The sequence below is a fragment of the Centruroides sculpturatus genome, unplaced genomic scaffold, assembly GCF_000671375.1.
Source record: "Centruroides sculpturatus isolate CEXI.00-Female unplaced genomic scaffold, Cexi_2.0 scaffold793, whole genome shotgun sequence".
In the NCBI taxonomy this organism is placed as follows: Eukaryota; Metazoa; Arthropoda; class Arachnida; order Scorpiones; family Buthidae; genus Centruroides; species Centruroides sculpturatus.
This window is the reverse complement of record NW_019385190.1, coordinates 206,005-220,388: the sequence shown is the minus strand read 5'-3', so window position 1 is coordinate 220,388 and position 14,384 is coordinate 206,005. Positions and strand designations below refer to the sequence as shown.

The 14,384-nt window shown below is 27.2% G+C and overlaps 1 protein-coding gene across 3 annotated transcripts in view; it reads left to right on the top strand.

The window, feature by feature from the left end:
• The window catches only part of LOC111635947 (citron Rho-interacting kinase-like), a 36,627-nt gene extending 23,326 nt beyond the window's left edge, over positions 1–13,301 (top strand). For 2 of the 3 annotated variants that reach the window (XM_023381092.1, XM_023381093.1), the window contains 16 exons: positions 360–500; positions 1,236–1,349; positions 1,424–1,580; positions 1,667–1,966; positions 2,818–3,019; positions 5,510–5,761; positions 5,837–5,942; positions 6,015–6,092; positions 6,678–6,825; positions 6,892–7,106; positions 8,343–8,451; positions 8,568–8,699; positions 8,854–8,934; positions 9,004–9,082; positions 12,783–12,947; positions 13,026–13,301. In XM_023381092.1, coding sequence (XP_023236860.1) covers positions 360–500; positions 1,236–1,349; positions 1,424–1,580; positions 1,667–1,966; positions 2,818–3,019; positions 5,510–5,761; positions 5,837–5,942; positions 6,015–6,092; positions 6,678–6,825; positions 6,892–7,106; positions 8,343–8,451; positions 8,568–8,699; positions 8,854–8,934; positions 9,004–9,082; positions 12,783–12,945 — 2,277 coding nt within the window. In that variant the 3' untranslated portion in view covers positions 12,946–12,947; positions 13,026–13,301. The remainder of the gene's footprint in view (positions 1–359; positions 501–1,235; positions 1,350–1,423; positions 1,581–1,666; positions 1,967–2,817; positions 3,020–5,509; positions 5,762–5,836; positions 5,943–6,014; positions 6,093–6,677; positions 6,826–6,891; positions 7,107–8,342; positions 8,452–8,567; positions 8,700–8,853; positions 8,935–9,003; positions 9,083–12,782; positions 12,948–13,025) is intronic. The other variant, XM_023381094.1, reaches the window with a different exon arrangement.
• The last annotated feature ends 1,083 nt before the right edge of the window (positions 13,302–14,384 follow it).

Genomic DNA, 14,384 nt, shown 5'->3' with positions numbered 1-14,384 from the left:
TTTTTGGGAGAGAATAAATCTATAGAGATTGATTATATAAGTAGAAATTGTAGTTTTTGTTGGAATGTATGAATAATTAACATTTCTTACTGTTTCAGTTTGGTAATTTTATACAATCTATTTCAGGAAATGAATCATTTTGTACTATTTAAATTGGTAAAAGTTAAAACAATAAAAAATATTAATAAATTTCTACTATATCAGGATTTATTTATTACTTAACTGAATATAATTTAAGGTTTTTTAAAAAACAATTTATATTTTGTGCATGTGAAAAATAAGATATATTAAAAATAAGAGTGTTTTTTGAAAAAATGTTTGCATATAGTTTTTCTTAAAAAATTTGTTTGTTTTTTTAGGCTGCTAGACACATAACTCAAATTTCATCATTTAAAATGAGTAATTTGAAATTAACACAAGAATTAGAAGAAACAGTTTCAAAACTTGAGGAAACAAGAGAACTTTATGAACAGATTTGTAGTGAATTGGAAAGTAATCAGGTAATTTATTTTAGAATCTAAATTTAGAAATTGAAATATTTTTAAACAGTATGATCTTTACATTAAAAAATCTATTACTAATGAGGATTTAAGCATAAAAATTTTTACATTAATAAAACTAGTAAATAGCCAGGATGATTACATTTTAAAAATTTACAAGAAAATCTTAAATTTTTTTCAAGGAATTAAATGAAGAAAACAGAAATTCTTCATTTTTCATTCTTTTTATACCTCAGGAACAAATAGTCATATGGCAGAGATGGAGTTTTATTAATGTTTTTATATATATAATTTACAATTTAGCCATTGCCGAAAGAAAATTTATTTCAAATGTTTTACATATTGAGGCAGATAAGAGCCTGCAATAAGAGATTGACTCCACTGAAAGACTGTTTGTTCATGAGGTGTGAAAAGTACAGGGATGAAGATACCCTGTGTTTTCTTCAATTTCTTGTGAAAATTTTTTAAGATTTTCTTGTAAATTTTTTATTAAATTTTTAATCAGATATTAAAACTCAGTTTTCATACTATGTTGAAAAGATTTTCTGAATTTTGATTCACTTCTACAAAAGTTAAACCATGAAATGTAGAGATGCTTTAATATTATTTGATCATGCAAATATGAAATTAGAATATTTACAGTTAAAATATTACTAATAATCTTTCAGAATCAATTAAAAGTTTTTATAAATTTTAATCCATATTTAAAACATTAGTACAATTTTTTTTATTTAGGTTTTTTATGAAAATGAAAAAATGAAATTTGAACAAACAATTAGTCAGCAAACCAAATTAATAGATTTCTTACAAACAAAAGCTGAAGGAATGGAAAAGAAACGTAAAGGAATGGTAAAATACACTCTTTTTTAACTAAAATTAGAATTATCATCATCATCATAATTTATTATTATTTACTTTTTCAGTATAAATTCTTTGGAAATCGCAAAGAAAATCTTCCTTTAATACCTCTTCAGTATCGTGAATTAAAGGCAATGCTGGAAAAAGAGCGTTCAAAATGTCGTCGTTTACAGGAACAGTTAAACAAGGCTAGAAGTGAGATTTTGGAATGTCGTGCAGAATGTAAATATATTTTTGGTTTATTTTTAAATCTGTGATTACACTGCTTATATTTAAACATTTTAAATTGAATTAAAAATTTTTTACAGTTAATCGTAATCAATCAAGCTTAGGACTTAATGGAACATTTACTATACCAACATCACCTTCTTCTCGAGCTGTTCTGTCTGTCTTAACACATTCTCCAGGTGGAGATGATGTAATAAATAATATGGAAAGTCCATTAATGGTTACAAAAGAAGTTGCTAACACTATTAAAAAACCTCAGGGAGAAAGAATGAGACATAACATTCCACATCGATTTCAAGATTGGTTGTGCATGCATGGAAGAAAATGTGTTGCATGTCTTGATATTATACATTTTGGTCGTCATGCTTCTAAATGTCAAGGTGAGTGATTTATTTTGGCATGAGAGAATGGGAGAGAGCCAGCTTTCTTGACTGGCATTTTGTATGAACTACAGGTATTATCCATAGGTATTGGTTGACAAAATTAACTACCACACTCCAATGATAAATAAGGCCTGCTCAGATCATGTTTTACATACAAAATTTTTCCAAAAATTGTTGCATGCATGCTAGCATACAAAATTGAATATTTTATTACTATGTAGTTTGAAATATTCTAATTAAATCATACAAAAATCTTGAATAGATTTTCCATAAACTTGGTGTGCAACATTCTAAAAAATTTACATTATTTGTTTAATTTGTATTTTCTGAAGTTTCTTTTATTAATGTTACAAACATTTGATGTGCACTATTAGTGATTTGCAAACAATCCATTCAATATTCCAAATGTTGCCATTTCCATATCAAGTCCAAATCACAAAGTTCTCATTACATATGCTCAAGGCCCAATTCAGTGCTGTGCCATATTGTTGAAAATTATGAATGAATGCAATTCTTTCAGTTGCAGATAGTGTTTCAACATGTCCAGATAGGATTGGAGGTCACTGTTGATTCATTGAATAAAAATAGTCAATCACAAAAATATTTTTACAGATAAAACTTAAGTTTTTCTGTAAAATGACACAACATGGGTATTTTTACACTTGTTTGATTGTCTATTATAATAGAAGTGTACAGATAATTTCCAGATACTCTGTAGATTTTAATTAATTATAAGTATTTCAATTTACATAAACTTTAATTATTATTGTAATTTCAAAATAATTTGTGATATGGATTAAACTAGCAATGTTCATAAATTATATTAAATATTTTACTCTTTCCTGTAGAATGTGAAATTGTTTGCCATCCTAAATGTGCGAGTTCATTACCTAATACGTGTGGAATTCCTCCAGGATATGTAGAGCATTTTACTCATAGTCTTCAGAAAAAAGATAAAGCAAATTATTTGAAAGCTATGAAATCTATGGATTCAGATGAATCACTTAGTTCTGATACAAATAAAGTGGAAGGATGGATAAAAGTACCAAGGTTTGTTATTTTTTTGTAACTTTATATTTTATGAATTTATCTTATTTTAGAAGTACTATTTGAAAGCATTTTACTGTATAATTCAAAAGACTTCATTATATTACCACTATTTTTAATACATTGTATTAATTGATGTGTAAATAAATGCTTATAATTGTTATTTCTGTGTTTAAACCACAAATATAAAAAGTGCATTTTATTTCTAAATAAATGTATTTAAATTTACATTTGATATTAAGTTAGTCTTTTTAATGCTTATATAATTCTTTCTATTTTATCTAATGTTTTCATGAGTTTGGATTATTGATTTTATTATGTTACATCTTTCAAACACTGAAGAAAAATTAATCCAGCATATTCTGATGAATTTTACGCAAAATTTAATTAGTTTTATATAATTAATAAGTGAAGAAAATAATGATTATGCTAAAAAGTTAAGATGTTGCAATTTATTGGGTTTTTCTTTCAATTATGATGAGTTATTAGTCTAAATCAAAATTATTTATTGTAGATTTTATAATATGTAATAATTTGATTCATTTTTAAATAATTAAAATGTTTCAAATTAAACCTAGTTTTAATTATTGATTATATAAAATATATGTAATAATATGTGCAATTCAGTCAAAAATTATATAACTGTTTCACATATTTCTTGTATAATTTGGAATAAAATTTTCTATTGAATTTGAAGGTTCTGTATCAGTTGTTTATGGTTCAAAGTACAGTTTTGAGCATTTATAAATTGGATAATCATTTTTGTACATTCTAAAAAGGAAATTTTATTAAATTGAAGTTGCTTGAGGAAAAATAACATTATTATCAAGTATCACTTTTCTGTTGTTAGTTATTCTATTTAGCTGATATTTTGTTATAACTATTACCATTAAAAAATTTTCTCTCATAATATTACTTAATACATAATGATTATTTTTTGTCATTTAATTTTATCTATTACAGATATGGCTATAAATTATGTTTATACTGACCAAGTGTGTACATAAGTTTGTTAAATTTTTTTCAATTTACTCTAAATTCTTCATTCAGGTTATTATCTGAAAGTAATATGTAATAATTGAAGGTTTTAATTACTATATTTTCTCAAGTTTAAGATATTTTTCAAAACTCATTTTTACTTGTTGGGCTACAATTTGAATAAAAATAGATCTATAAATTTTCATTGTTGTCCATCTGTCTTCTCTTAATCTTGAGAATGGAGTGAGTTAGATGAAATCCGAGATCAGATATGGAAACCTCGGGCAAGAGGCATCGATTATCGATTAACTATATAAGAACGTCCAATGCAAACCGGAAGTCACATTTCATTTCAAAACTTTCCCTGAATGCAGTTAATAGATGACTGGCACAACTCATTTGCTAATGGAAAAATATGATATACAGGGGCAAGATACTACTAGTTTGAGATGGAGAGCATATATTTTAAATTAAATAAATTATTGATAAAGTGATTAAAAATTGCAGCCTGGCATTGTGACGGATATCACAATAAATAATTGCTCATTCAAAATAAAATGCTTCTTACAAATGATGACATCTTACATTTGCAGTCCAAAAACAATATTAAGTCATTTCTAGTGTATTATGTTATGTGTTATGTAGCATTAAGAGACTTTTTTGACAATACTGCTCAATAATCACATCAGTTCAAATGAGCATTGCTTGTAATGAATGTCTTATTTAAATTCCTTTATAATAAATAAAATGCCTTTTTTAAGATAGCATTATGATGAGACATTGAAACAAATAGTTATTTTATATACAAAAGAGCATAGAAATAGACCTGTTGGACACTATATCTGTTTCATTGGATTTGTTTTTTTTCTGTCCTCTTGTTACTTAACAAAACTTAAAATTTTCAAATGATTAATTTTATTTTTTTGAAAAAAAATGCTTTATAGTGAATTTGAATTTTTTATCTTAGAGTTGATTGAATTGAGAATCAAAAAAACATAGTATTTTGTTTTCTTGATTACTAATAGTTGGTTTATTGTTCTCATAAAATTATAGGGTCCACTAGAAATAAACAGAACAGTCCTTCAAATAAACTTATTTCATATATAATGTTTTAGAATTGCAATGCCATTGAATTATAATTATTAGATAAATTATATAAATGCTTTACTAATTTGCTTGAACTTCAAAACATGGATACTTATGTTTGTGATGTTTTCAGCAACTTTTCAGTAAGAAAAGTTGGTGAAAACATTATTTTATATCGAATATTCAAAATAATCCAGGTTTGTAAGATGATTACTGTTACACTTAATAACATTAAATAATTTAAAGTGTCATAAAAAGATGTTCATATTTATAAGCAGATAATTCTAGTAACATATTAACATATTGCTTCTTTTTAGTTTGACTTTATGAGTAAATGTAATAGTAATTGAATAATAAGAATAATAATTATGAAATGATTGTGATATGTTATGCATTTATTTTATCAAATAAACTTTTTATTTAAAATAGAGCTGGAAAACAAGGTTGGGAGAGGCATTATGCTTGTTTAGAAGGAACTAAAATTTATATATTCGATAAGGGAGATAATGAAGGTGCATCTTTGTCATCTACAACAAAACAAATTGAATTATGTCCTTCTGATGGAGAAATAACCATAAAAAGTGCTGTTTCTGCAACTGAATTAATTACAACAGCTAAATCAGATCTTCCATATGTTTTAAAAGTGGAATTTACACCACACACTACTTGTTGGCCAAAACAGTAATCTTAAACTTTTTTTAAAAAGAGATATTTAAATTTAAAATACATTTTAATTCATCCCTATTTTTTCCCCAGGAGCCATTATATCATGGCACTCAGTTTTCCTGATAAACAATTATGGGTATCTGCACTAGAAGCAATTGTACAAAGTAATAAAGATGAAACGGATAGTGTTCAATCTGTAAGTTTTGTTACTAAATAGAATTATTAATGTTTAGGAATTTTACAATAAAAGTATAACCTTTTTTTCCAGCAACTTTTGGATTTTTGTATTTTGAAACAAACAAATGAAGTGTGGGAAATGAATACAATATGTACTTTGTCTGAACAGGTAATTATTAATCTCTGCTTTTCATTATATTTCTCTTCAATTTTCATTTTAACATATTTTTTTGTGGAATGTTGAAAATATCTTTTTATGTTTAAAAGTATCTCTATTTAATAAAGTTTAATTTCTGCATAATAAGCTTAATTTTATTTTTTTTTTATTGATAAATATTAAAGTTGGAAATTTTTGCAACTGTTGTAGCCAGGTGGCAGAAAATCTATATTTATTATTAAAATAACATTGTATTTGCAATCAAATTAAATCATTTGCCTTCATTTTCTTGCATGTTTTCTTATTAAAAGTTTTTAAATAATCCTTAAAAAGAAGTGGGAAACTTATATCTGCAGTATTTACAAAGTAAAAGTTTAAACAACACGTGCTGAACAAAATTTTTAGAAACAGCTTTTGATAGATTGTAATTATTATATTCTCAACTGATTTTTAAATGTCAGTGTTAATTTGATATATTTATTTGAAATAGTGTAAAAAAAAAAAAAAATAGTAAAGGCTATAAGCTAACAAATTAACAATAAAATAAGACGTTAAACATTTTAAAGTTTAATATTTTCAAAAATAAACTTTTTTTAGGAAGCATTACTTGGAGCTAAGGAAGGTTTATATGTTATAGACTTACTTGATCTTTCAATGAAAAGTGTTAAGTATAAACTTGAGAATTTTCATCATGTTTACCAGATTTCAGTCGTAAATCAGCTTAATCTGATTATTGTTATATCAGGTAATAAATTTATTATGTATGTTAATTTGTTTTATTTTTATTTTTTTAATAAATTTATTTAAATAGGGGAAGAAAGAGAATTATGGATGTTCGATTTGAAAGAATTAGAAGAGAAAATGGAGAATGGCAGATTTGATGAACCTCTGAAACAAAGACCTGTATTAAATTTAACTGGTTGTCATTTATTTTCAACTTCAGAGGATTTTGTTTGTGCAGCAACTGAAAAAACAGTATATCTAATGAAATGGAATTATCAAATGGAATTTTTTCAGAAATTAGAAGTACTTTGTATTACTATTATAATTAGTAATAGTAATTATAGAAATCAAATTAGATTGTATAATAAATGTTTTGATTTTGATGAGATATGATACATGCTTTCATGAGAATTATCTTAAAACAGTGTCTATATTTTGTTCCTTGTTAACAATGTTTATATCCTGATTTTTTTAAAAAAAAAAGAACAAATAGGTATCATATTATAAGCAATGTCATAAACAAACATCAATCAATTATTTCTTAAATCAGGAAAAGAATTGTTTTTATCATGAACTACCTAAACTTACTGCACAATCTTTTATAATTGAAACTTTCTTAATACTATTTCTGAAATAATTTACATAAAATATAATAATAATAATTATTATTATTGTATTCTGATATCTGCTAATTAAATTATAAAATTTCTTTTAGAAGAATTGTCTTCCTAACGATTCATATCTATAAACTTTTAACTAACTTAAATTTTTTATTATTTATTTACTTGTAGTTATTTTGAAAATTTTTCAAATACTGTTAATTTTATCTTAAACTTAATTTTGAGTTTGAATAGTTTAAATCTAAAAATGTTGATTGATTATATTTGTAAAGTTATTGAGCATTGAATTCTATTTAGATAGCATTAATTTTTAAATACAAGCAAATAGTAATTGCTGTAATGTTATTAAAAGATAGTGTTTATAACTTTCATGAAATACAAAAACATATTAAACTATACAATCACTTTAGTTCTGGAACTAAATTGTAAATATGATGTAGTTCCAGAAATAAATTTTGTTTTTAACTTTGAGTATTAAGGAATCTTTTTCTCTAAATTCACCTAAATCTAATGTCTGCAGAAATCTCAAAGCAAAGAAACAAATATATATATATAGAGCTGTGACATGTTATGGATTATTTTTGCTTCTAAACAAATGTTCACGTTTTAGGAAGAAATTTTATTGGTATTTTAATTAACATAGACATTTTGAAAATTAGATTATGTTAAGCTTTAGGGTGATAATCAATATATTTATTTTATGGTTTGACTATTGTATGATATCTTAAGTATCTAAATCTTTCAAAATTTGATTTAGAATTTAAATTTATGAAATGTAATATGTTTTTTCTATCATGTTAATTTTAAGGTTAAATTGAGTAAAATAGATTTTGCAAAAGTAATGCCTTTCAATTTTTAATGCAAAGTGAATTTTAAAAATTATTTCTCTTAATTTAGTATTTAATTTTTTTTTTATTAGAATTGGTCATTTCCTGAAACTTGTAGTTGCATGTTGTTTACGAAAAATTCAGTAATTCTTGGAGCTGACAAATTCTATGAAATAGATTTAAAAGATTATTCTTTAGAAGGTAAATTACAAATGTTTTTATAATAGTTTTTTATAAATCAATATATGTACATTTCAAATTAGAGTTGCAAGTTTTTATAATTATTTTAACAAGTTTTTGTTTAAACTTTATTTTAGAATTTTTAGATAGTACTGATACATCCCTTGCATTTTTAATTTATGGAGCTTTACAACTAAATAGTTTTCCAGTTGCCATTTTTAATGTTAATCCTTCTAGCAAACCGGAGGAATATTTACTTTGTTTTCATGGTTTGTATTTTTGTAATTATGAAGAATATTTCATCAAAATATAAATTAATAACTTTTAAAATTTTCTAAAATCTTTATTATTAACCAATGGTTGTAAACTGAAATATAAATTTTATATATATAATTTATATTCTGTTTTTTGTTGCATTTTCAGAACTTGGAGTCTTTGTTGATAGTTATGGAAGAAGAACAAGAGAAGATGAAATAAATTGGACAAAATTACCATTTGCATTTTGTATGTTAAAGTTTATTATTAGAAGTCTTTATTTTCAATAAAGTAATTCAATTTATTTTTGTTCATTAGCTTTCCAAAAACCCTATTTATTCATCACACACTTCAATGCTGTGGAAGTAGTAAAGATTTCTGGTGAGGATGAAAAAATGTAAGTTTCTAGTTCCAATTAATAATTGTAGATCAAATTAAGATACATTGATAAAGAAAACAATACATCTTAACAATGATAACAGCTTAGGGAAACAGTTGAATGTTTTGTTAATTGGGTTAATAGCCATGTTCTGATGTAAATGTAAAAAGACATAAGAAGAATGTTAGTGCAGGATAGAAAAGGTTCAACAAGGTAAAACATCGAAAATGGTGGGTTACACTATCTGTTATGTTTACCTGAAGTTGGTTTATTAACAAGGTTGTTAATGTTTCTCCTACTGTTACCACTGCTAAAGGTATATTGTTTATTAAAACTAGCCACTAATTAACTTGCCAGTATTCTAATAAACAGATCTGAAATAGTTATATATTAAAGTACACAAACGTTTTGTTTTTTTTATATATATTTAAGTTTAATAGCACTTAATAATATTTTTAGATTTAAACTATTGAAACTCAAAATTAAGTTTGATGAAATTAACAGTACAGGTATTTGAAAAATTAAATTTGATTTTTCATAAAAATTACAAGTAAATAAATAATAAAGAATTAAAAGAAACTTTTAATAAGTTAATTAGAAGTTTATAGATATGAATTGTTAGGAAGACAATTCTTCTAAAAGAAATTTTATAATTTAATTAGTAGGTCTCAGAATACAAGAATAATAATAATTTATATTTTATGTAAGTTATTTCAGAAAGTCTTAAGGTTTTTTGAGTAGCTCAAAATTTTCTTTTAATTTTATATTAAAGAATTTATAAAATAGTAAATATCATATGTTGGAAAAAATATTAATTACAAAAGTTTATTTGCTTCACATAGGGAAGTGACAGGTTATGTAAGTTTTATCATTGTTTTAGTCACATTAACAGTTTAAAAATTATGATGCAAGATAAAAGTTTAAATAGTTTCATTCAGTTTAAATTAAATTTTTAGTAAAAATACAAAAATGATACATATTGAAAATGAACAATTAAATTTGAAAATTTTAAACAAGATGTTAATATTTTGTGATAAACATTTTAAAGGGAGATTAAAATTGTGTGTTCATTAACAGGATCTTAGTTTTTAAACAAGAATTCACTTTATAAAATAGAATAATTATAATTTGCAAAAATAAACTTGAAATTATTAAGTTGACTTATACTCCTTCGGATATAGGTTTTTGTAAAAAAATATGTATTATAGAAAAATAACAGTAAAATGGCAAAGCCATTCTTGGGACGAGACTGTCTCAGAGAGCGCAAGCAATGCATGCACAAATCTTGCACTCGCGCCTGTTTGTAGAAACACAGTCAGCATTTTGTATTTTATTTTGACCTGGTACTTGGTCCCCTGACTACCGACAAGTCTGGTTTATTTTGTGTGTGCATGATTCGGGCACCAAATACTCTGTGCCAAAGTGCAACTTCTGACATGTACTCCTTCATACCTGTAAGGTGTCCAGCCATTGACAGAATGTGATTTTATAGAAGAGACAGTCTCGTCAAAAATTCCAAATATAAAAGTATTTGGTTTGTGTAAAAAGATAACATGCCATAATACACGAGACACACTGCCTATTTCTGGAATATACAAATACCAATGTGTAGGTAGGAACAAGATTGACTTACAAAATCATCTCTATTATCTGAGCAATCATTCCAACGTTTTGGAAGTGTAAAGACGCTGTTGTGGAAAAACTTGATGTAACACATTGTTTAACAGCCCAGAACTAAACCTAAAGAAATGGCATTACAAAAAATATTGAAAGACTAGGGTAAGTTGGTAATGCAACTTTGGAAATGGACAGAAATATCACAAATGAGTTAGTTTGAGACAAAGCTTAGTGTATCAAAAGTTCAAAAATAATTAACTATGCATCAATAGAAACAAAAATTTATTGGAAATGTTATGATACAAGGTCTGTTCAAAAAGTATCAGACTTTTATTTTTTCCGCGTAAACCAATGATGCACGGGAGGCCTCTTTCAGTGGAGTTGTAGAGGGGACAGTCATGCACAGCCCTGAATTTTTTCCCGCCTGCAGGAATCGTCAGTCGTTGGCAGTCGGCCTATGAGTGAGAACGTGTAGTGAGCTCTCGTCAGATTCCACTAAGTTGGAAAATGACTGAACAACGTGAGCAGCGATATTACATTAAATTTTGCCAAAAAACTTGGCAATACCCAAGCATAAACCATTCTCAAGATTCAGCAGGCTTTCGGGGACGATTCTCGAGGCCAAAAAAAGCGCGGCAGGTCCGTGGCAATATCAAGGTCATGTTGACAGTTTTTCGACTCTTGTGAGGTGGTGTATCGTGAGTACGCACCACGAGGCCAAACCATCACAAAGGAGTACTATTAGGAGGTCCTTCGTCGTCTTTTCAATGCTGTGTGATGCAAACCACCGGATCTGTGATCGATCAAAACTTGGCAGCCTCCATCGTGATAACGCATCTGCCCATTCTGAGCATCTGATTCGGGCTTTCGTCGCCAAACACAACACTCCTGTGGTTCGTCACGCTCCAAACTCTCCCCACATGGCTCCGTGTGACTTTTGGCTATTTCCCAAGCTGAAAATGCAGTTAATAGGAGCTTGATTTTAGTTGAGAGAAGACATCGCGCGGAATGCGACGGACTGGCTGATGGCCATTCCAAAAGATGTGTTCCAGCAGTGTTTCCAGCAATGGCAGGAACGCTGGGAGAAGTGTATACACTACCAAGGAGACTAATTTGAAGGGGATTAGGGTTTTGNCAAATCTTGCACTCGCGCCTGTTTGTAGAAACACAGTCAGCATTTTGTATTTTATTTTGACCCGGTACTTGGTCCCCTGACTATCGACAAGTCTGGTTTATTTTGTGTGTGATGATTTGGGCACCAAATACTCTGTGCCAAATTGCAACTTCTGACATGTACTCCTTCATACCTGTAAGGTGTCCAGCCATTGACAGAACGTGATTTTAGAGAAGAGACAGTCTCGTCAAAAATACCAAATATAAAAGTATTTGGTTTGTGTAAAAAGATAACATGCCATAATGCATGAGACACACTGCCTATTTCTGGAATATACAAATATCAATGTGTAGGTAGGAACAACATTGACTTACAAAATCATCTCTATTATCTGAGCAATCATTCCAACATTTTGGAAGTGTAAAGATGCTGTTGTGGAAAAACTTGGTGTAACACATTGTTTAACAGCCCAGAACTAAACCTAAAGAAATGGCATTACAAAAAGTATTGAAAGACTAGGGTAAGTTGGTAATGTAACTTTGGAAACGGGCAGAAATAACACAAATGAGTTAGTTTGAGACAAAGCTTAGTGTATCAAAAGTTCAAAAATAATTAACTATGCATCAATAGAAACAAAAATTTATTGGAAATGTTATGATACAAGGTGTTAATTAATAAATATTTAAAAAAATGCAAAACTGCTTTAGCAATAATACAGACCACACAAAAGTTATAAAAATCAGAATTATAATTAATCCAAATAAACAAAACGAAAACTAACTTTCACAAAGTTTTGCTGACAATTGGGGAACTTAAATCTTACTTAAAATTAATTCTTCACAAAAACCAACAAAATAAATAACTGGATTACTTACAAACAAAAGAAAAACTCTTATGATATTATTTTGTGTGATAATCTGTGTAAATCACTTTGTAAGCTTATAATCAGTATTATCTGATTTAAATGTTTCCAAATATTTTTTTTAGGTTGCAAACATCATTTCCAATACATAATCCCCAATATTTGGGCAAAGCAACAAATTTTTCTATATATATTAGTACAAAAAATGATAAAGAGCAGTTGGTTTTGCGCCTCAAAGGTAATTTTGCATCAGAAATAATTACTCAAGAAGAAGTATATCCCATTTGATGGTATATTATTTTATATTCAAATATATTTGATACACTATGGGAGAAAAAAAAATTAATTTTTATTTATTATCTTTACAGAATTAGTGAGACAGAATCTTTAGGGACAGAATTTTTATTTACTCCATCTCTCCTGCAATCTTTAGTAGGTTCGTCTATTGAAAATACATTAGATTGTTCCAATATTACAGATATTACTGCAGACAGTAAAATGACTTCGGTATAGTAATAATGTGAAAAACCATTTTAAGGAGTTTTGTAAACATTATCACATTGTTTGTATTTTATGTATTGCCTTATTGTTAATGTTTATAAATGTGATTTTAACTTAATGTTTGAATTAAAAATTTTATGATATGTTAACAACTGTTGTACATTTATATAATTGCTATACGTATAAGTTAATGAAAAGAAAAATTATTTTATTATTGTAATTATAAATACAAATTTCATTTTCTAAACCTTTAAAAATTGTTCTTTGTTAACTTAAAGTATTTATAATAATTAATAAAACACACACAATTGCTAAATTGAGTACTTGTTATGATACATAACCAGGTTTATAATTTACTAAATACACTAAAATGCTTCAGGATTTTATATCTGCCAAAAATTGAAAAAAAAATTAAAACCAGTCCATATGAAATTATTCATAATTATAGATTTTAGGTGTCTTTCCTTCAGCACTATCAATTTTAATTTTTGTGAGTTGATGCTTTCTTGATCAGGCTGCAATTTGAAAAAATTGTAGACCTATAAATTTCTACTGTCATCTTGCTGTCTGCCTGTCTTTCCTTAATCTGAAGAATGGAATTAGATAGACAAAAGATTAGATCAGATATAGAAACCTTAGGGACACAAGACTCCGATTAACTATATATATGAACTTCTGATGCAAACCAAAGTCACATTATTTAAATTCAAAAATTTTTTCCTGAAAGGTGTTAATGACTGGAACGACCGTATTTTTAAAGGGAAATATGATGTACAGGGGCAAGCCACTACTAATTTGAGATAGAGAGCATATATTTTAAATAAATTAAAAATATGATTAAAAATGGCAGCCCAGTATTGACAGTGTCACAGTAAATAATTGCTCGTTTGATCTTATTTTATTCCAAGTCTGATTTTAAAAAGGGATTCATTTAAGATCTCTTATTTAATCAGTCTTTGGATTGACCAGAGCTTAACCACTCAGCAGTGACTGACGGATACATCTGTGAAAATGCCGAAGGGCCCCCCTATACTTTAGCACCACATGACCGAAGTGTCGACATCGCGTCGGCGAAGATCGTAATGACAAGTTTCGTCAGGACTGACACCACTGTGTCTTTACGGACAGACACAGAAATTATTTTGTTTGGGCATGTGAGCGAACGGATTTGGGATGGAGGGAGAAACAGTGCACTGGAAGGGACTTACTCAGAGACAGGCTAATGT